The 24414-nt window shown below is 43.2% G+C and overlaps 1 protein-coding gene across 7 annotated transcripts in view; it reads right to left on the bottom strand.

Moving 5' to 3' along the window:
- The window catches only part of daam2 (dishevelled associated activator of morphogenesis 2), a 310967-nt gene that overhangs the window by 143706 nt on the left and 142847 nt on the right, over positions 1-24414 (bottom strand). For all 7 annotated transcript variants that reach the window (XM_073056055.1, XM_073056054.1, XM_073056049.1 and 4 more), the window contains one exon: positions 1831-1920. In XM_073056055.1, coding sequence (XP_072912156.1) covers positions 1831-1920 — 90 coding nt within the window. The remainder of the gene's footprint in view (positions 1-1830; positions 1921-24414) is intronic.

A 24414-nucleotide genomic window follows, 5' to 3' on the forward strand; every position in this document is an offset into this window, starting at 1 on the left:
GCCTGGCCTGCTGAGTTCCTCCAACATTTTGTATGTGTTGCTTGGATTTCCAGCATTGGCAGAAGTACTCATCTTTGATGCCAATTAAGTGACTGCCGACAATGAGCCCCAATATGCCAACCATCATATTTTCAACAGAGAAGCCAAAATCCCCTCGCATCCTCAATAAGTATTTTTGTTAATTAAATTCAAGGCCTTTGATTATCACCCCTCAATCCCACGATAAATAGGTTTTTTCTTAATTACTTAATCCAATAATCTTGAATAAATATTTCAAATCAAACTTCTGCCTTTTTATACAGCCAATGGTAACCTGATTATCTTCAGAGTCCACCATTTTGGACTGACACAGATCGGCAAGCCAAGAAGATAAAAGCACTGACAGGAGGAAATCTGCAGATGCTGGAAATCCAAGCAACCCACACAAATGCTGGAGGAACTCAGCAGGCCAGGCAGCATCTATGGAAAAAGGTACAGTCAATGTTTTGGGCCGAGACCCTTCATCAGAACTCGAGAAAAAAAGATGAAGAGTCAGGGTTGGATGGTAGGAGAGGGGAGGGAGAAACACAATAGGTGAAACCAAGAGGGGGAGGGAAGAAGTAAGGGTATGGGAAGTTGATTGGTGAAAGAGATACAGGGTTGGAGAAGGGGGAATCCGACAGGAAAGAACTGAAGGCCATGGAAGAAAGAAAAGGGGTAAAGACCACCAGAGGGAGGTGATGGGCAGGCAAGGAGATAAGGTGAGAGAGGGAAAACGGAATGGGGAATGGTGAAATTGGGGGGGCATTACTGGGAGTTTGAAAAATCGATGTTCGTGCCATCAGGTTGGAGGCTACCCAGACGGAATATAAGGAGTTGTTCCTCCTACCTGAGTGTCGCCTCTTCACCACAGTAGAGGAGGCTATGGACTAACATATCGGAATCAGAATGGGAAGTGGAATGGGTGGCCTCTGGGAGATCCCACCTCTTCTGGTAGACGGAGTGTAGGTGCTCGTTGAAACGGGCTCCCAATTTACATCCAGTCTCACCGATATTCAGGAGGCCACAATGGGAGCACCAAAGACAGTATACGAACCAAACAGACTCACAGGTGAAGTGTCACCTCACCTGGAAGGACTGTCTGGGACCCTGAGGGAGAAGGTGTAGGGGCAGGGGTAGCACTTGTTCCGATTGCAAGGGTAACTGCCAGGAGATAAAAGCACTGTTCTTTTTCCTTATAGTATATTAAAGAATCATTGAGGAGTTGTACCAATTATTTATATGTAGAAACAGGATCTTCTCCCAAATCCTCCATGCCTACGGTGTTGCCCAGTGAACTTGACCTATCTGCCTGCAATTGGCCCATAGCCGTTTATACAACTCACATCCATATCTTTATTGAGGTAGTTTTAAATATTGCTCATATGCCCGCCTCAACAACTATTTCTGGCAACTGTTGCAAATATTCACCTCCCTTTGCATGAGGAAGCTGTCCCTAATGTCCCTTTTAAATCTCCCACCTAACCCTATGCTATTTGTTTTTAGCACTCCCCCACCACCCATGGGAAAAAGACTATGTACTTTCACTTCGTCTATACCCTCATACACCTCTATAAGATAACCCTTCAATTTCCTATGTTCCAGGGTAGCAGGATGCCTGGACCACTGACGTAATCATTGAACTAATAGTTCATCCTGATTAAGATGCAGATTGGGGTGTAAAAAGTTGTGATATAAAGATTATCATTTTACAGACTCCGCAGATATGCTCTATCCATAACATTCCTGGATAACCTCACCTCTACAACCATCATTCCCAGCCACCACCAGTTCCACATTCCCACTTCCTACCTTCTTCTTGCTGCAGTAAATCTGCCATTTCTTCTCCGTTGGCAAAGCAAACATAGCATCTCGATTCTTGTCAGTGAGATCCAATTCATCCTGGAAACAAGAGCAGACAAAGGAATCAACCATCTTGGTGGACAGAGAGTTATTTTCCCCAGGCATCATAACATGATTTGACTCAAAAAATTTACATGGAGTCTCAGTACTTTAAAGTGACTGCTCCACTTTCCCAAGAAAGTGGTCACCATCAGACACTGGAACATTTTCCGAAAGACCGACCCTTAGGCTTTGCAAAGCAGGCTCCAACTGGCATGAATGCATTATTCTGTAGTTTTTGAATCATTTTTATGAAAGTTTATTTGTGAAATTAAGGAATGGCCACTCTCTTTATGTCACAAAAAAACAAAATTGCTGTGCACTTAGTGGTGTTACTAGTGCATGCAGATGCAGTTATCATAGGTTCATTACACCTACAGTAGTGAAAGGTTTCAGTTTTGCTTTGGGGCTATAACTGTCCCATTGCAGTTGGCGACCAAATGTCTCATGGGTGCTTTATTTAACAGAGAAACACGAGGGACATCGATGCAATGTATTCATCTGATAGGAAAATAAATGTAAAGAGAGATTACCTGACTGTATTGTATATCTTGTAAAAATATTTTCAGAATGAAGTACGTATAACTTTTAAATGAGAAAAAGAGACACATGCTACGTCTGATGTGTACACCCACTAACTAGAGAGTGACCAGTGGTTTGAGTGGACTAACAAGTGGGTGTGGTATAACAGGCTAGAGTTTGGACTCAGTTCTCGAGAAGATTCCAACAAAAGTATTGATCTGGATGTTGCCTGAACCAGAGAGCTTGAGTTGGAAGAGAGTGGATAGAATGGGACTTTTCCCCTGGTGTGTAAGAGGCTGGGGGTGGCCTTATTAAATCATGAGGGAAGTAGATAAGGTGGGTGGGCACAGTTTATTTTTCCTCAGGGTAGGGGAGTCTAAATTGAGAGTGACGATGTTAAGGTGAGATTGGAAAGATTTAAAGGGGACCTGAGAGACAATTTTTCAGATAGAAAGTGGTGGGTATGTGGAACAAACTGCTAGAGGACATGTTAGAGGCAGGTACAATTACTATATTTCAAAGACAATTGGATAGGTATGTGAATAGAAAACTTTGAAAGGATATGAACCAGGTGGATGGGACTAGCTCAGATGTGCGATTTGTTTGGAATGGAAGAGTGGGGCCGAAGTGCCTGTTTCTGTGCTGTGTAGCTATACGATCTTAACATTAGGACTCCAGTAATTCACTCCAACTCCACTCTTGATCTCCTAATCGACCTTGATGTGGCGCTTGCATATTTTCATTCATTGTTTACCTAGCTCATTCCATAAATGCACCTTCCTCCGGGTGAAAAGCTTGCCCCTCTGGTTCCTATTAAATATCTCCCCTTTCACCTGAAAATTATACCCCCTAGTTTTTGATTCCCAAACTCTGGGGAAAAAAAGACTGCATTCAGGCTATGTTTACCACATAATTTTTTACACCTCTATAAGATCACTCCCATTCTCCCATGCTCCAGTGAAAACAGTCCTAACCCTGTTTAACCTCTCTCTCCCTAACTTAGTCCCTTAAGTCTCAGAAATATCCCCATAAATCTCCTTTGCATTCTTTCCAGATTAATGGTGCCATTTCTATAGCAGAGTGACAAAAACTGAACACAATATTCCAAACATTTTGTACACCTGCACCATAACATTCCAACTTCTATATTCAATGAGCTGACTGATGAAGGCCTTCAACATCTGGTCTATCTGCAAATGTGCAGAGAATATTTTTATTTAGTTTTACTTTTTAGGTGAAAAGTCTGACTAAACTACAACAATATCATTACAGCCTCAACAACACCCTCTCCCCCAATCATTGGTGGTCCTCCCACCCCACGGCCACTATGAAGGAGATCTTGGTTTAGGAACCACTTAGTCAAACCAAAGCATAACAAGCTACAAAATGAGTCAATATGACCATGCATCATTTTATTTTCTTGCCCTGCGTTTTAATAATCATACAATAAAAATAAAACAATATATATATATATTTTAAATGCCCTTATAGATGAATGATCTTCCAGATTGCCTGCTGCAATATCCAAAAGATTAATGATTAATTTCTGATGACTCCAGGGAATCTTTGAAAGCTTGTAAGGATTACATTTCCCTGGTTTGCTTGCAGCCATGTTAGGCAGATTAATGGGAAAGCAGAGAGAGTTGTGTAGGATTAGTGTAAATAGGATTAGTTTGATGATCAGCATGGACTCGATGGGCCAAAGAGCCTGCTTCTGACTGTATAATGATGACACTCCCTTTGAAAGCAAGTTCCACATTTCTACCAATTTGGGGAAAAAGATTTCTTCTGAATTACAGGGTGAACCCGCGTTACGAACAATTTGTACTTACGAAGAGTCTGCCATAAAACCTATTATATTAAAAATTTGTTGGCTCGAGGAAGAAGAACGCCATCCGCCATTTTAAGTCAGATCACATTGCCATTAACACTGTGTTGAGTGTGTAACTTTGTATTTGGCTTAAAATTTTCTTAGCAAGATTCACCCTGACCCCCTTTTCCAGTCAGCGCCGCCCCCACTTGTCCCATTTAACTTGTCTCAGTGCAGGTGGACTTTAGGACCCGGGGGAGCTCAGGACCCGCCGCCCGCGGCTGCTGCTGAATCTGCAGTGTTTCTGTTCCGTTGATGGAAAACGATCATGAATGAAAATAAAGTGGAAATAACAAAGTGATCAGAAAGAGGTGAAACGCTATTGGTCATTGGAAAAGCATTAGGCTACAGTCGGTCAACGATCGGAACAATTTTAAAGGATAAAGTGAAAATAATGGAGCATGCGAAAGGCCCTGCCCCAATGAAAGCTACAATTATTACTAAGCAACACAGTGGTTTAGTTATTGAAATACATACATTTCTTAAGTGTCTTATATGCATAGAAAGGTAAGATATATACTATATACTAAGACAAACGTTTGACAAACTGACGCTAAATAATACCTGATGTACCTGTTCTGACTTACATACAAATCTGACTTAGACGGACTTAGGAACGGAACTTGTTCATAACCCAGAGTCACGCTGTATATACTGCAGTTTTTTAGTGGCTGTCTTATATAGTTTGGCTATATTTTACCCACATGTAGAAATGTTTTCTTTGCACTCAGCCAATAAAAGCTATTCAATTGTTTTATATACCTCAATCAGATCACTTCTTAACGTTCTTCTGAAGAAAAAGTGGGCTCATCCTGTACATCCGTCCCTGAATATGCACACTCAACATTTTGGATATTGGAAATCTGCTTATCGTAACAAGGCAAACCATGCATGATTTTCTAAGTTTGCTTTAACCAAGGTTTGATGTAGATTTAACATGGTTTGTTTTCAATTTTATCTGTCCAGAAATAACCATTCACTTGTTATTTTACCTCTGCATAAGATGTGGCTTAAGTTCCAGTATCTGGAAGGATCTGAGCCCTAAACATCGACTGTACTTTTCCTCCATTGATGCGGCCTGCTGAGTTCCTCCAGCATTTTGTGTGTGTTCCCTGTATTCCAAGACCTTTTTGATCTACTAACGCATCACGGCTTCTCTATTCTTCTTACCAAAAGTGGAGCAGCTTTACAATACGAGATTACTAGGATATGTTTCCATGCCTGCGGCACAGAGTGGGACACATCTCCAACATGAACAAGGAGCAATTTGCTGGCTTTACCCCAGACTCTGCTCGTGCATGAACTCCATCAGCCACACTCTCCGGGGGAGGCTAGGAATTCACTTTGTGGTGTGGAGGTCAAATCACAGGGAGATGGTAAACACCAAAGCAATACCAGCATTGCAATTTGCACCTATACAGATCTGAGCATAAAAAAAACTTCAGATGTTGGAAATCTAAAATAAAAACAGAAGGAGCTTGATCACGAGGGGCGTAGATGGGATCAATTCACATAATTTTTTTTCACAGTTGGAGAAACAAGAACTGGAAAGCAAAGGATTAAGGTGAGAGGGAGAGATTTGGTAGAAATCCAAGGAGCAAATTTTTCACCTAGAGGGTGGTGAGTATATGGAATGAACTACCAGAGAAAGTGGTCGAGGCAGGTACATTAACAACAGTTCAAAGGTACTCCGATAGGTACATGGATAGGAAAGGAGTAGAGGGAAAAGGACTAAATGTAGAACTAGTTTAGATAAGAAACTTGGCCTTTTCCTGTGCTGTATGACTCCATAATTCTGCTGCACACATTCAGCAGATGAGGCATCATCTCTGGAGAGAGAACCGGTCAGGTTGAAGATCCTTCATCAAAACTCGCATACTTTCATGATGAAGAGTTTTGACCTGAAACATTAACTCTACCTCTCCTACGACACAAGTGGCCTGACCTTCTGAGGTTTTCCAGCAGTTTCTGCTTTTATTATAAATAGATTGGTTTCTTGAGTGCTGATTTCACCTGCTATATACCCTTATGAGTGGTGCACAGGGCAGAGAAGGAAGGTACCACACTTCTGGGTGCTCTGAATAGTGATGTGCTTAACTTCAATGAATTATGGAGTCAGTCAATACAAAAACAGGCCCTTTGGCCCATTGAGTCCGTGCTGACCATCTAGTACTGTCTGTGCGGAGATTTTGCCTTCTCCCTGTGACCACGTGGGTATTTTTGCACATTCCAGAGTTGAACGGGCTGGTGGGTTAATTGGCAGATGTAAACTGCCCCTGGTGAACGCGACCGGTAGGAGAATCAGTGAGGAGTTGCTGGGTGTGTGAGAGAGGGAGACTAGGTTATGGAGAAATATGTAAGTGAATTAGACCAGTGGGATATCTTTGAGAGCTGGCATAATATATCAGAAGGCCATGGGGCTTTTGTTTCATTGCAGGAGCCTGAGCTGACTGCTCCCAGTGTGGTGCTGACAAAGTTCTGCATTTTTACATGAGGTAGGAGAATATAAATATATCTTACTGAAAAAAAGTAATCCTCTCAACAAAAATAGGACCACCTGGCCACTAACACATTACTGTTTGTGGGAGCTGCCTTATTTCTCAAAATTACAACAGCTGTTGCACTTTGAAAGTACACCACTGGCCATAAAGTATTCCTGCAACAAGTACAAAGATGGAGTATTTTGTTACCGATGAAAGGTTTTGTTTTGCGGAAAGACCTACACTTCCTTGCATAAAAAACACCTGAAGTTAAGGCAACACACACAAAATGCTGGTGGAACGCAGCAGGCCAGGCAGCATCTATAGGGACAGTGCTTCTCCCTATGGATGCTGCCTGGCCTGCTGCATTCCACCAGCATTTTGTGTGTGTTGCTTGAATTTCCAGCGTCTGCAGATTTCCTCGTGTTTGAAGTTAAGGCAAGCAAGTTGGAAAGCAAACAGAATGATGTCCTTCATCACAAGATGATTTAAGTACAAGGGTAGGGACATCTTCTTTCAATTATACACAGCCCGGGTGAGATTGCATCTGAAATATTAGGTATCGACCTGCTCTCCCTACTCTACTTGTAATAGAGGGAGTGCAATGAAGTTTCACTAGACTTATTCCGGGGATAGTTGACTTGTTGATCGATGAAAGGTTCAATATTCTGGATCTCCACTCTCGAGAGATTAAAAGAATGAGAGGTGGTCTCATTGAAACATACAAAATACTTACATGGTAAACGCAGGGGTGACATTTCCCCAGATGAGGTGTCTAGAACCAGAGGTCTCCGTCTCAGTCTGAGGCCATTTGGGATTAGATGAAAGAAAGTTCTTCACTCAGAGGCTATCAAAGAGATTCGGGAAATTTTCTTGCTTGAGTAAATTCAGGATCGAATAACTTGGACATTACGGAAATCAAGAATATGATGTTCATCCAGGTAGATGGTAAGGAAGTTCACCCACAAACTTACTGACTGCTTTTATTTCTTATGGAGGCACAAAAGACTGCAGATTCTGAAATCTGGAGTGACACTCAAAAACGGGAGGAACTCAGTGAGTCAGGCAGCTTTTATGGAAGAAAATGTACAGGGGTTATTTCAGATCAAGATCTTTCATTGGGACCTGAAGTTAGATGGGAGATAGCCATATTTTTCTTCTACTTTTCTTCTTTCCATCTCTTTACACCAGTTATCTCCCATCAGTCTTTCAACGCAGATGAAGGATTTTGACCAGAGTGCTTCATGTATTCAATTGGGTTCAGACGGATGATAGGAGATCACATCAAAAGCTACCGAATATGGAAAGGCCTGGATGGAGTGGACTTGAAGAGAATGCTTCTGTTAGTAGGAGAGTCCAGAATTGGAAAGCACAACCACAAGGTTAGAGGCAATTCCTTTAAAACAGAAATGAGGAGAACTTTTATCACCCAGCGGGTGATGAATTTGTGGAGTTCCTTGCCATAGAGCAAGGGTTCCCAACCTTTTTTTAGGCCATGGACTAATACCATTATGCAACCTGGGGTCCCTGTGGACCCCAGGTTGGAAACCCCTAACATACGTGGTTGAGGGGGCCAAGTTGTTGGGTGTAGTTAGGGCAGTCATTAATAGGTTCTTCATTGGTTTAAGGAATTGTGAGAGACAGGAGAAAGTCTGGTCTAATCTTGCTCCTATATCTTATGGTTTTACAGTAATAGATTCATACAGCACAGAAACAGGCCCTTCAGCCCACTATGTCAATTCCAGCCATCCATTACTAGCTCTTGATGCAGAGTCTCCAATGCCTTGGTGATGCATGTGCTTGTCCGAATATATGTTTTGACAGTACTTTCCTCTGCCCCTCAGGGAGCATGTTCCTGACTGCTACCAATCTCTGGATAAAATATTTCCTCCTCTGAATCCCTCAAAACCACTTAACCTATGCCCTCTCTTATTATACACCTCTGCTACACGATTAAAAAGAAGTTTATTTCTATCTCTTCTATCCAGATATCTCACGACGTTGTTTTCCTGTATTAGGTGCCCTTAGTGTCCTCTTCTCTAAAAAAGCAAACACAACCCTTTCAGGAAGAGTGTTCCCAATGGCTGGGGGGGTTGGGGGGGTCCAGTACAAGAGGGCAGGATCTAATGAGTCATTCAAAACTAAGATAAGAAGAAATCTCTTCTCCAAAAGGCTGGTCCACAGAAAGTGTTTCAAACTAAATCATTAACTGTATTTATGAAGGAGTCAGATATTGTCTGTAGGGCCCGTGAGATCATTAGATATAGGGAGAAAGCTGAAACAGGTACAAAATCTGGATGGTCAGAGCAGAGGAACCTTGGAGTACAGGTGCACATCTCCCCAAAGTGGAGAGGCACAGGTAGGGAGAGTGTTGAAAACATTTGGCATGCTTCCTTCACTGGTAAGGGCACTGGGTACAAGAATTACAGATGTACAATAGGTTGGTGTGACTGCACTTAGAATACCGTGTGCAGACTGGTTGCCGGGATATTTGGACATTATTAAGCTGGAAAGTGCGATGAAAGATTCATGAGAATGTTACCAGGAGTGGACAGCTTGAGCTACAAGGAAAGGAAGTGTTTTTCCAGAGAGTGTAAGAGGCTGAGGGGGTGACCTTCCGGAGGTTTATAAAGTCATGAGGGGCACAGGTAAGATGAATGATCACAATCTTTTCCCAGGGTGGGGGAGAGAGTCTAAAACTAGAGGGCGCAGATTTAGAATGGAGAGGGGGAAGGTATAAAATACATCTTTTTCACACAGAGGGCGCTGGGTATATAAAATGAGGGCCAAAGTAAATGGCAGGGGCAGGTACCATTAAAACTTGCAACAAACTTGAAGGCATGTATATGAATAGGCAAAGTTTAGAGTGAGATTGGCCAAGTGGGATCAGCTTGGAAGACAGTTTGGTCAACATGGATGAGGTGGAACAAAGAGGCTGATTCTGTGCTGTATAACTCCATGAATGGAGGGATAAGCCTGAGGATCAATTGGCCTACTCCTGCTCCTATTTTCCATATTTCTATCTACACCACAGCAATCTGTTGTCATACTCTCTATCTTCACTTGACCAGGCAGCAATTGTCTTAAATGTATTTAATGGGTCATGGACGTGTTGTCAAAGCTAGCTTTTATTGCTTGTCCCTAATTGCCATCAGGGAGGTGGCAGCAGACCTCTACAGAGAGGTAGCGGTTCAAAACCGCTAAGTAGTAGAACTTGGCTTGTTCTCTTTGCCACTTAGACAACATGGATAGGGCCTTTTATTGAGGAAAATGGACAGTCAGTTGATATTTCTGGTTGGGACCCTTGATCTGGACTGCTGAAATGTCTCAAACTGAAACATTGCTGGTACATTTTCTTGCATGCATGCTGCCTGGCCGTTGAGTTCCTCCAACGTATTGCACGTTGCTCCAGGTTCCAGAATCTGCAGGCTCTTGTGTATCCACGGTAGCCTTGTTCAAGTCGGGCCAGATACTGTAGTCAGAGGAACAACCATTTCAATTGTGCTGTCCAAACAACAGGCACTTCAGTGGGAAATTAAGTCACTACGTTACTGTTTCTCAGAATACCAGGGTCAGACATCCTGCTTCTCTTTCAATTACGCTGCACTATAGTTGTAAAAGTAGATAGAGCCTCCGCTTAGTGACATGTGTGAAGGAATGTGCTGCTGACAATCCAGTACTCCCTCTGTAGTGTACAGGAATACGAACCAAGATTGTGCATTCAGACTTGGCATGAACCCACATTGATTGTTAAGCACAGCCGCCAATCAAGCAGACAGTGGGGAAAGGAGAATTACATCAATGCCCCTGACAGGCATTCACACCAGAACAGTCATCAACGTCCAGCTCCCAAAGGCAGAGGGAGATCAAAACTGTTGAAAATAGAACAATTACTTGGGCCTCATGCAATGAATAAACAAGGATTGAATAGTAAATGATGACACAGCCAAGAGGCAGTATGATGGATTACTGTTGGTGCATTGAGGGCCCACACTGCAACGAAGACTGGCTCAGACTGCAGTGCCCGGCTCAACGTGAACAAGACCCCAATTGTGCTGTCTAAGTAGCAAAGAGAACAGGCCACTTAAAGTCATCAAGCTAACAGCCAAATGGAGGAAGTTACGGGAGCAGTCCGAACTACTTAACACACACAAAATGCTGGAGGAACTCAGCAGATCAGTCAGCATCCATGGAAATAAACAAACAGTCGCGGTTTCAGGCCAAGACCCTTCTTCAGGACGCTGTCAGGTCCTGAAGAAGGGTCTCAGACCGAAACGTTGACTGTTTGTTCATTTCCACAGATGCTGCCTGACCTTCTGAGTTCCTCCAGCATTTTGTGTGTGTTGCTTTGGATTTCCAGCATCTGCAGCTGGTCTGGTTTATGGTTATGGTCTGAACTATGTAACTGTCTACACTTAGCTCTGTCCTGAAACACCAAAGGTTCTGAAGATGTTTATGTATGGGAATTGGGGGGAGGGATGGAGTGGGACAGAGGTTTCTCCATTGTCTCTCAGTACCAGTAACAATAACTGCCATGTCACGGAGGAAGAGCTTCATTTCTGAAGTAGCCAAGTCGTGTGAGTGAGGGAAGTTTAATTGTTCAGTACCCTTTTTGGTAAACCAATTAAGTAGCTTTTCATTTGCTCATGTTCCCGACAGATGGAATCCTGTAAACCAATCAGATGATTCCCCCTTATTTCAAGAATACATGAGTCTGAAAGCTCACACCACCGGGTTCAAGAACAGATACTTCTTTTCAACTATTCAGTTCTTGAACCAACCTGCCAGCCCAAATCACTAGTTTAGCAACACGATGAAAACTTTGATCATTTTGCACCACAATGCACTTTTTTATTCAAATTATGTTCTTTCTTGAGAAAATTGTCTGTAATTAATGTTTATGTTTTTCTTGTAAACTCTGATTATCTGATACTACGTGCCCATGAAGCCTCTGCAATAAGTTTTTCATTGTACCTGTGCATAGGACAATAAACTTAGCTATGACTTTGACTATTCTGATGAGCAACAAAGGGGCTGGAATGATTTTTTTGTGAAGAACCTTGGAGGCTGGAATGGCCTCATAATCTAAGCAACAAGACACCGTGAGTAGGGAAGCTGAAGGGTTAATGTCCTCCGGAATGGTGTGAATTTTAGGCAGAGCCCTTGCTGAATTCAGGTTCACATTGTGACAAAAGAGTAGAGGCTCCACAGTGGTTGAAGGCAGCTGGCAAAATTTGTGTACAGGTCCTCAAGGAAACAGGCAACAAAATTCCTGGCCACATTCTTGAGGGAATTATTAGAAATGAGAGCAGGGCAAGACCATATAGCAGATTAACACAATCTGAAGTCAGTAGAAGATTCATGATGTGTTCTGCACATTCTGTGTATTATATTCTAGCTCCAAGTCAGAATTACTCACTGATATTCGGAAGGGGCAAATGGGAAACGACCAGCTATTTGTGGTTGATAACTGATGCCAGATGCTGTGGTTTTACTGAGAGGATGATGGCAATCACTTCCATCAGGGGCAATTAAGGAGAAAGGAAAACCAGCTCATCACACAGTCCTCGAAGAGCAGGGTGATGCAGCTAAGCACGCACGCACAGTTCAAAGTTCTCTCCTGACCTTGCGTGCTATCTATGTTGAGTTTGTACGTTTGCCTTCTGACCAATTTAGTTTCCTCTGGGTGCTCCAATTTGTCCGACATCCTAAAGGTAGTTTAATCGTCCATTGTAATCTGTTCCACTGTGAGTGATAGAATCTGGGGACTGTTGATGAGAATGTGGACAGAGTAAAGTTGGAAGCAATGTTGGATTAGTGTAAGCGAATGGCTGAGGGTTAGGATAGACTTGTGGGCCAAAGGGCCTGTTTCTGTGCTTTTTCCTCAGAGACTAAATATCATAAAGGTATGTCATTTTCCCTTTAAGCAAACTTCTTTTGAAATGGCTTAATGCACCTCAAATTGCACTATCTTCTGGAGGACTCAGCACCTTTACGTGGATGAGGGTTCATCGCGATGGCCAGAGGCAAGGAAGGAGTGTGGGACTCCAGCCAAGTGGAAAACACTAAAGGGATGAGGCCCCTTCTACCCAGCACTTTCTAGCAAATGTGCTGTCGCTGGATAACAAAATTGAGGACCTAAGGACAAGGGTGCAGTATTGTGGGGAAATGAGGAATTGTTGTATTCTGTGTTTTACCGAGACGTGGCTTACTCAGAGTACATCAGATATGCTGATCAGACCCGAAGGCTCCTCAGTACACAGGATGGACTGGGCTGCTGATTCTGAAAAGGTAAAAGGTGGTGTGTGTTTCATGATAAACTCTCTGTGGTGCACCAATGTGGTAGTTTTGTTGTACCCATGTTCTTCTGAACTTGACTACCTGATGATCAAATGCCGACCATTCTATTTACTAAGAGAGCTCCCTTCCGTGATCCTGACCGCAATCCATGTACCACTAGCAGCCAACTGTAATCAAGCGCTTGAGACACTGCATGATGACATCACCAAACGAGTAAAAATCTTCCTCGACACATTACATATCTTAGCTGGGGATTTCAATCAGGCTTGTTTGAAGAAATCTCTGTCCAATTACCATTAGCATACAATCTATAGTACCAGATGTCACAAAACACCAGACCACTGCTATACTAAGATTAGGAATGCCTACCATCCCAAGCCCAGACCACATTTCCGGAAATCTGATCACTTAGCTGTCCTTCTCCTTGATGAATACAGGTAGAGGCAAAAGAGCAAGGCACCAGGGATTATGAAAACAAAGAGGTGGTCCCTGGCCATCCAGCATAAACTCTCCTGTGTAGCATTAGTAAACTTCCTGTTTAAGATGGTGCTGGTGAACTTCTGGCTGGTGGCTAACGAAACAAGAAAAACAACTAAATGCTCTGTTAATCACTCTTTTTCTGGCAAACAATCATTGCAAGCAATAGTCTGTAAACTCCCTTTGGAGTTGGAGGCAACTCGATGCGGCAGGACCAAAGTGAGGCGAGGCAACAGGCCTGTCACTGAGAGCGAGGAAGACCCGAGGTTCGATCGATTTAAGTGCTGGGCCATATCAGCAAGGTCTAGCACAGGGCAAATCGTGGCGGCGGGGTCCAGGACCCGGAGCATATCAAAGCGATTGAACCCGATGCGTGGACACCGATTTAGGTGCCGGGACAAACTGAAAAGGTCAGGGTGTCGGGGCCTGCGGCAAAGGTCGGGCCAGTTCAGCTCACCACTCTGTGCCGTTTACTTGGCTTGGTGCCGAACAATGGGTCTGTGGAAGGACCCTCTCTCTGGATTTCAGTTCAGCACGTTATTTGCTTGTGTTTATTGTTTGCATGATATGTTTTTTTCTCACTCTGCTCATTGGGTGTTTGATGGTCTTTTTAAAATATTTTTTTAGGATTTCTTCGTTTCGAGGCTGCCTGCTAGGAGAAGAATCCTTCTGGTTGTATAATGTATACAGTACATACTTTGATAATAAATGTACTTTAAACCTTGAACTTTCCCTGCAAGGATATATCCCTTTCTATTTCTGATTTTGTTAGCACACAGCACTGAGAGTAATCAGGTGATCATTGCCTTCAGTCCTGCCTGTTAACTTCTTACCCAACACCCTATACTCCCTACTTGCGCAGTAACTTAAACCAGTGTATATTTCTCAAATACTAGTTTAATTATAAATCCTTCTGGATCACTCTGATGTCTTCAGTAAAACAGAAATGAAAATTCTGATTATCTGACATTTCAGCTCTCCATAGAACTAGTATTTTGTGCTTTCCATCCCTCTACATCTTAAAATCTTCACTTCTCCCAGTCCCGATGAAAATTCAGCAACCTGAAATGGTGGCTCTGTTTCATCCTCCACAGATGCTGCCTGACCTGCTGAGTTTTTCCACCAATCCTTATACATCTCAAAGACTCAAGCTAGGGTGGAAAGCTTGACATGGTACACTGCAGAGCAGAAGACTTGAATCTCCCAACAATGGGCTCCACGTCCAACTGCTTGACAGGTGATGCTCCACATCCCAAAACCGTGCAGGATGTCAGGTTAATTGATCAATGTAAATTGCTCTACTGTGGAGGGTAAGGATAGTATTCATCATGGAGACCTGATGGCAATGGCAGGAGAGGAAAATGAGATTAACCGTGCTTGATGGTGATGTGGACTTGGTAAAAGGCCTGTTTATGTACTGTATAACACCATGCCTCTAAAATAGCAACTCTACATTCTGCCACATCGATTACTCAGCATCACATCATTATTTCCTTTCTATAGCGTCCAGTATTAGAACGCAAATCACAGGAAACACTTAGCAGGTCAGGTTTCATTTGTGGAAAGAGTGCCAAGGAGTACTGGGTACAGTTTTGATTGCCCTGTTATACAAAAGACATCATTAAACTGGGAAGAGTGCAGAAAGATTTACTATTAGAGGGAGAGCTTTATTCATTTGAGTTTAGTAGGTGGAGGGGTGACTTACACAATGGTATATGAAATTATGAAAGGCATGGACAGGGTGAATGCACAGTCCTGTCCCCACGGAAGGAGAGCAAAAAACTAGAAGGCACAGGTTTAAGGTGAGAGAGTGAAAGACTTACAAGGGACACAAAAGGCAAATTCTTCACTCAGATGGTAGTAAATGAGAAAGGCAGCATCTATGGAAATTAATGAACAGTGGCAGTTTTGGGCCAAGACCCTTCTTCAGGACACCTGGCCTTGGGCCAAAATTGACTGTTTATTAATTTCCATAGATGCTGCCTGGCCTGCTTAGTTCTGCCAGTGTTTTGTGCTTGTTGTTCTGGATTTCCAGAATCTGCAGATTTTTCTGTGCTTATAGAAAGAGTTGCCAACAAAAGTGGTTGAGGTAGGTCCCATAACAACAATTGGAAAAGTGCATTAATAGGAAAGGATTAGAGGGATATCGGTCAAATAAGGAGAAGTGGGTCCAGCTTAGATGGGCATCTTGGTTGGCACGTTACAGTATGTTACTCTGAAAATTAGCATTTCTAATCCAGGGCCATTCATCAGAACTGGGAGAGAAAGAAAGAGTTAGTTCTCAATAGCAGAGATTTCCAGCATCAGCAGTTCTAAGGACAGTGCCTTAGGAAGGTGGCATCCATCAGTAAGGATCCCCACTGCCCAGGACATGCCCTCTTCATGCTGTTACTGTCGGAAAGGAGGTACAGAAGCCTGAAGGCACACACTCAGTGACTCCGGAACAGCTTCTTCCCCTCTGCCATCCAATTTCTAAATGGTCATTGAACCCATGAACACTACTTCACTAATTTGTTATTTTTGGGGGGGGTTTTGCACTACTTATTTTAAATTAACTATTTAGTAGATATATATATATGTATATACTTAATGTGACTCAGTTTATTTCCCTCTATATTTATTTATCATGTATTTCTTTGTACTGCTGCCATACAGTTAACAAATCTCACAGTGTATGACGGTGATCTTAAATCTGATTCTGAAGCAGCATAACGTCTCTGTTTCACCAAGCAGTAATGTATGAGTTTAATCCCTTGTATAGCAGCTAAATTGTCAGGGTCTACATGTAAACGCTACCTGCAAGAACATTTCCACAAACCCCCGAGGACAGGAAGGCAGACAGAGGCATGTGGTGTATTTTATTGGACAAGGCGCAGAATGTCAGTGCAAAGAGATCAATTAGCAGCTCAGCAGATAGTTTGGCCACCGCTAGCGAAATGTATATTTCTGGTCACCATACATGTGAAGGATGCACCAGAGAGAGAGAGAGAGAGAGCGGCGGAGATTTATGAGGATGTTGCTAATTCTGTTGAATTAGAATTATGAGCAGACTTGGTTGGATTGTTTGGTTTGGAACAGAGAAGAGACTTAAATAGAGGTGTTTAAAATGATGAGGGGCCTGGAAAGGGTGAAAGAATAATCAGGAAACACTGATATAAATTAATTGGTAGAAGAAATGGAGGGATATTGAGACAAAAATAATTTCACTCGACATGGAAACGAGGTTTAGAACTCATTGGCCAGGGAGGATGGTGGAGGCAGGAAACTTAGAAGTCTCTTCCTGAGCATATGAAGGATGGAGAGCAGGTTAGTGACGTTAGTGATGGCAGCTGGTCAGGATGTGATGGGATGAAAACTTCTGCACCATAAATGTCAGCAAAAGTATAGTTCGAAAAGGAAAGAAGTGCTTTCTGCTTCCTTTCACTTATCAACATAAAGTTCGACTGGCTGAAGTCAATCCACAAGTTCGTGTGAGCGCCGTTGGCATGTGGCTGGTGGAGGGTGGGATCATGGGAGCGAGCCAGCAGCAGGGAGACACTGGCAGTCAGGACTCCGTGCTCTGTCTTCAGACGCAGCCATGTCTGGGCGCCCCGTAATGCGAGACTGTGCCTTCAGGTCTAACTCCTACAGCACAGGAGGCTGCTGTTGTTTAGAGTCACCATGTGCATGCCATGTGTCCGAGGTCGGCTGTAAAAACATTTGAGCCACCTGGTGGGATCTTGTTTTCCCTTAATGAGGGAATATTCCTAGAGCCGGTTTCATCGACCATTGCCAAAACTGGACACACACAGGCACCGGAGGAGTGTGCTAGGTTGTGATGAAAGATCAGAAAAAGTGGGGCAATTTAACCAGTGCATAAATTGCTCTGGCACAGCTTAGCTGTCAGCGTCTTGTGTTTTCTGCAAGTGAGCCAGATCAGCTTAATGGTGACTTCTTGCCTATTTCAATTCTCCTACTCTATGGTGCAGGGTAGCAGGGTGGAAATATATCTACACTAGCTTGCAGGTCACCCTTGGGCAGAGCAGCTGGTGCACATCACAAGTCCTGGTTATATGACCACTGATGCCTGGCAGACAATATCTGAAGAGTACTGATAATGGCTGGGGTCACCCGTCTTGTAAAGACACTGCCCAGAAGAAGGCAATGGCAAACCACTTCGGAAGAAAAATTTGTGAAGAGCAATCATGGTCATAGATCATGATCACCTACATTATACAACACGGCACATAATGATGATGATTCTATGGAGCAATGGGACTTGCACTTTGGACTGCAACCTGTGAACTGGTGGGTTACAGACTCTGTCCCAGAATTCATAGATTAATGGAACACAAGTTCTGCTGATCAACAAGACGTGGGTTTTGATCCTGGACTGTGAAAAGGATCACGGGTTCTAGACCTGGGCTTCACACATCAGTAGGACATGTACTCTGGTTCCTTCTCCATGTGAGCTAACAGGAAGGAGACTCCAGCCCTGTATTCCATGGATCAATGGAATCTTGTCCTGCAGCCAGGGATTAATGAGACATGGAATCTGGCTCTGAGACTCTTGGATCAATGGGGCCCAGGTGGAACAGGCTCCTTGATTCTTTATTTTTATTTAGTTATTTAGAGATACAGCATGGAAACTTCGAATCCTTTGAGTCACACCACCCGGTAACCCCCGATTTAACCCTATCATACTTATGGGCCAATTTACAATGACCAATTAACTTACTAACCAGAACGTCTTTGGACAGTGGGGAGAATCCGGAGCACGCGGAGAAAACCCACGCATTCCATGGGGAGGATGTACAGACTCCTTACCAGTGATGTCAGAATCGAACTCTGAACTCTGACACTCAGAGCCATACCGCTATGCTACCTTGGTGCCCAGACTCTCGCCTGATTTTTCAAACTAAGCTCTTGTTTATCCCATTGGAGGAATGGTTTCACTGTCTTAGCCAATTAACATCAAAGGAAGGTGCAGACATAACACCTGAGCATAACATCTGAACCATTATCACGACCAGGTAACCATATATAAAGACAGTGGGGAGACACCCATTCTCTGCAGAACCTCTGCCCTCAGTTGTGAGTGAAATTACATTATAAAACAGAAGCATATTAAGAAGAGTTGGTTACTTCACTCCACAAGCTCACTTTGCCTTTTGGTAAGATCATGTCTGTGACCTAACTCCATGCATATGCCTGTCGTGTTCAAAAACGCTATTTAACAAGAGTGTATCAGTTCCATTTTTAAAATTAACAACAGATATTGCATATCTTGTGGACAAAAGTTCCAAAATTTGCACGGCCTCTTTGTTTGGAACTTCTCTTTCTTAGCTCTAGTATAAGGGGCAAACTTTTAGAATAAGGGGTCACCTGTTTCAGATGGAGAAGGGGTGGAAGTTCTTCTCTCAGGGGGTTGTGAATTCATGTGTTCAGTGACCTGCTGAGGCAGAGTCATTGCACACATTTGAAACAGATGGACTGAGAGTTGGACTGCTCAGGGGATTATGGATTTGATGCAGGAACATTGTGTTGAGGGAAAGATTAGATCAGCCAGGACTGAGTGAATGTTGGGAGCTGACTTGAGGGGATTGTTGGCCTCATCCAACTGTTTCATGTGCTGGTGTTCTTTTATCTTAAAATCCCTGTGCAATGGAACTAGTTTCTCTCCACACGTCCCATCAGTATACGGCAATGAATGTGACAATGAATTCCAGAAGTTCTCCACCCGCTGGTCCTAGACTCTCCCACTAATGGAAATAATCTCCCCATGTCCATTCTGTTGAGGCCTTTCAATACTCAGTAGGTTTTAATGAGTTCCCCCCCCCCCTTATTCTAAACTCAAGTGAGTACAAACCCAGAGCAATCAAACACTCCCCATACATTAAGTTGTTCATTCCCAGGATCATTCTCATAAACCTCCTCTGGACCCTCTCCAATGCCAGCACATATTTTATTAGATATGGGCACCAAAATTGCTCACAATACTCCAAAGGTGGTCTGTCACGTGAAGCCTCAGCATTATATTCTTGATTTTGTACTCTAGTCCTCTCAAAATGAATGCCAACATTGCATTTGCCTTCTTTTTTACTAACTCAACCTGCAAGTTAACCTTTAGGGAATTCGGCACCAAGACTGCCAAGTCCCTTGGCACCCCCAAATTCTGAATTCACCCCCTCGTGAAAAAATAAAATAGCCTATGTCTTAATTTCTCCAATTGAAGTGCATGACTATACACTTCCCTATACTGTACTCCATCTGCCACTTCTCTAAGCTGTTCAAGTCCTTCTGAAGATTCCCTGATTTCTGAACATTACCTGACCCTCCAACTATATTTGTAAAATCTGCACACCTGGCCACAAAGCCATCAACTTTATCATCCAGATCACTGATAAATAAAGTTAAAAGAAGCATTCCCAATCCCAATCCCAATCCCAACTGAACACCACTAGTCACTGGCAACCAACTAGAAAATACCCACTTTATTCCAACTCCTTGCTCTCTGCCAGTCAGCCAATCTTCTGTCCATGCTAGTATATTTCATATAATACCATGGGCTTCTATCTTGTTTAGCAGCCTCATGTGGGCACCTTGCCAAAGGTCTTCTGAAATCTGTAATGGAATCTTTCCTAAAATATGAATGCAAGGGAACGGCAGGCAACCCTCAGGTTCGAAGGACCATGCTTCCTATTGGCCAGACACTTTGCATTCCCTCACGCACATTCCAGTACCATTTGCAAAGCTGTCTATTTGGAAGGCTTGTTGTACAGTAAAGCTTATAGCTCAAGGATAAACGAAGCTAGAAAAGCACTAAAAAAAAGCCATGCCAAAGAAATTCATAGTCAAAGGAACTTTTATTTGAGAAAACAAGCAGTCAGAAAATAACGTGCCATCACCTTTTTCCAGCCTGACACACTGGCGTCTCCCCTTGTAAAACTGCAGGGACAAAGCTCTCACCTATTGGCTGCTGATTTAAGAGTCTTTTGTTTCTTGGCAAAGTTGCCCAGTGTAAAGGGCCAAGATAAATCCGTTAGTTATTTTTACAGAGCTGGTAAAGGCTGCCAGCAAAGTAGTGATTGAGAAGAAGGCCGTATATTTGTTTCTTCATTTTTCCTTGCCTTGTGCCACTTTGCCTGTCCAGGCCACTGTAATTTGGGCAGTGATGGGATTATCATCACAGAGGCATGGTGTGATTATAGCATAGGAACAGGCTCGGTTTCTCACTGTACCAATGATGAAGCAGCTGTTTAAGACCATAAGATGTATAAGAAATATTGGGCTATTTGCCCCACCAAGTTTGCTCTACCATAAAAGCAGGCTGATTTTTTTCCCAACTCCATTCTCCCTTAAACCCCTTACCTATCAGTATCTGCCTCCACAGCCCTTTGTAACAGTAAGTTCCACAGATTCACCAGCCTCTGGCTGAATAAATTCCTCCTCATCTCCGTTCTGAAGGGACATCCCTTCAATCTGAAGCTTTGCCCCAGATCCTGGTCACTCCTACTAGTGGAAACATCCTCTCCATGTCCACTCTATAAAAGTCTTTCAGCTTTTGGTAGCTTTTAATAAGATTCACCTGCTATTCATCTGAACTCAATGTGATACAGGATAGAGACATCAAACGCTCCTCATACATGAAGCCTTTCACTCCTGGGATCATTCAATCCTATTATTTATTCTCCCCACATCCCCAGAAAGTTGACTTAGATTCAAACACTTAGTTACGCACTAGGGTCAACTTACAGTACAGTGACCAATTAGCCTATCAACCCCTACAAGCTTTGGAATATAGAAGGGGGAAGTATGGTACCTGGAGCATCTGGGAGAAGCCCCGTTGTTGTGTATTTAATATTTCAGTACTATTAGAGTAATCTTGTTAATATATATATTCTTGTTTATTTAAATAATTCATTACGGGTTATATGTAAAAATACATTAATTGCACACGTTATCATGTCACCACGTGATACGTGCAGGCCCTGCTTAAAGTAAAGACGAATCCAGATCCACATTCCTGGACTCCTGTGTCTTTCTTTGAATTATTTCAGTTCAGGAGGGTCTATTAATTCAGGTCAGGAGACCCAGGAAATGAGAGAGAGACGTTTGGAATGTCTTGGCCCCTCGGCGATACAAAGCTACGGGAAACGGCCATTGTCTCTTGGAGACGGAATTGTGTATTGAGTACTGTGCTTCGTGGAAGCCCTCAGGCAACGTGGGCTGGTTGGGGGATGGCATCATTCCACCCTGATTGACATCTGAGACCCCGTGAGTGGGGATAAAAGAGGGTCTGTGGGAACAGCCCCTCAGACGCACCAGAAGAAACACTAGAAATCCTGTAACAGTGAAATAGCGAAAGCCGGTGGAAAGTCCACGTGCGTCCTTTTCCATTTGCCTCGGAACTGGTGGGCCTTGCCACGGAAGAACGGCTTTAGCTAACACAAAAGGAGAATTCAGCCCCAACGACTCTCGAAGGATTGACATCATAAAAAGAATGGGCAAGTTTAAACTCCGTCTCTCTCTCCGACCAAAAGCTGCAGCTTGAATGAACTTGAGTGACTTTTATATTTCCATCGGACAATACATTATCCCCTAGACAACGATAGAGTTATTTCTTATTGATTATTATTATACCCGCGCTTTAAGATTTAGTATTGACGACGTATATTATCTGTATGTTTGCCTTGATATTATTTTTCTGTATTTTTATCAATAAATACTGTTAAAAATAGTACCATCAGACTTCAACGGACCTCTCTATCTTTGCTGGTAAGTGACCCAGTTACGGGGTACGCAACAAAAGAAAAGGGCCATTTGGCCTATCAACTCTATGCCAGCTCTCAGTGCAGTCCTATCAATCTCTTTCCTTCCCATACTTCCTTGTGATCTGTTCTGTCAGATTGCCATCAACTCCCTGCATGTTTCTCCCACCAATCAGCTGCACACCAGGATCTATTTAAAGCAGTGAATGCACCTACCAGACTGCACTCTTTGGGATGTGGAGGATTTGGAGAAGGTGCAGATGAGATCGTCAGGATGCTGACTGGATTGGAAGGCATGTGCTATAAAGAGTAGTTGGACACACTGGGGTTACTTTCTTTGGAGCAGCGAAGGCTAAGAGGAGACTTGATAGAAGTTTATAAGATTACGAGAGACTTAGATAGAGCAGACAGCTGGTATCTAAATGTTTAATACCAGAGGGGTTGCATTTAGGGTGAGCGGGGCTACGTTCAAAGGAGATGTGCGGGGCAAGTTTTTTTACACTGAGTGGTGGATGCATAGCATGCACTGCCAGTTGTACAAACAAATACGATAGAGGTGCTTACGAGGCTCTCAGATAGGCAGAAGAATATGTAAAGAATGGGCAGATAAGCTCATAAATACAGGCAATTCTGCAGATACTGCAAATTCTGAGCAACACATGTACAACGTTGGAAGAACTTGGCAGGTCAGGCCATGAGATGAATAAAGGAGATGAATAAAGGGTCAACATTTTGGACTGAGAATTCGTGATGCAGACAGAAGAGTTTAGTTTATTATAGACACAAGAAAATCTGCAGATGCTGGACATCCAAAGCAACACACAAAATGCTGGAGGAACTCATCAGGTTAGGCAGCATCCATAAAAATGAATAGCGAGTCGACCTTTCTAGTTAGGTGTTTAATTAGTAATGTAAGGAATTTGGGCACAACATTGTAGGCCAATGGGCCATGTTCCTGTTCTGTACTGTTCTATATTCTAGGAAACTCTTGTCAGTGACAGGGAGGAATGTGTGCACTCCACACAAAGAGCCCCAGAGGTGAAGATTATACCTGTGAGGCAGCAGCTCCATTAGTTGTGCTACATTATCACCACTCTTCCAGATGAGGCCTGCCTATCCATTCTTTCTCGGCAAAATTTCCAGCTCTTCAAGGAATTAAGCTGCTATTTAATTATGAGAACGGCAGTCACAGGAGTCTCTGGATGCTGGAATCTGGAGCAAAACCAAACAGTTAAAGAACTCAGCAGATCAGGCAGCATCTGTGCAGGCAGATGGACGGTCAACTGGTGGCCCTGCATCAGGACACCTTGCAGGGTCTAGACCTGAAACTTCATCAAAAGGCATCACCTCTGATGCCAGTACTGCCACGGTACTGAAATGGCATGTTAGCCCAGATCTTTTCACCAGGAGCTCTCAATAAGATGTGATGTTGTATATCAGACATGATGGTCCATCCTAAGATAATTAGTGATACGATTTTCAAACCTGTAAATATTAACATGCGCCTGGCAAATAATCACGATTTCCTCACGATTCCTAACAAAAGCATTGTTAAGCAATTCAGTCTCCTGGTGCTGTTAGATGGAAACTTGGGACACAGCAAGGCTGCTTGAGTCATTCAGTATCTAAACCTCTCTCTCTCTCATGATGTTGCTTTCTTTTAACAGCTGTATAAACCAAAACATGGAAAATAATAACACTTCCCCCTAATTGGACTCAGGGGTATTTCCTCTCATCCACAGATCTTGTTGTTAAGCATCAGACATCTCTAATGTCATCAGTATCGTGGGCAGCCAGGATCTTTCAGATGTTCAGCACCTGCGAACTGCATCGTGGGTTGCATGGCTCACATTTCAAGGACTGTGCATCCATCTGTAAGATCGGGACCGATGTACTCAGCAGAAAATCGACCAGATATTAATTCAAAAGAAAATGAAAAGGAATTGTATTCCTATTGTAACTTTCACAGCCCCGGGATATCCCGAGCGTTTCATGGCTAGTGAAGTGCTTTTATAAGAAGTGTGCCAGCCATTTCCCACTCCATGGCTGGCGCCTCTGGTATTACATTAGGGACATCACAGACTGTTGTGAAGGG

The sequence above is a fragment of the Hemitrygon akajei genome, chromosome 9, assembly GCF_048418815.1.
Source record: "Hemitrygon akajei chromosome 9, sHemAka1.3, whole genome shotgun sequence".
Taxonomy (NCBI): domain Eukaryota; kingdom Metazoa; phylum Chordata; class Chondrichthyes; order Myliobatiformes; family Dasyatidae; genus Hemitrygon; species Hemitrygon akajei.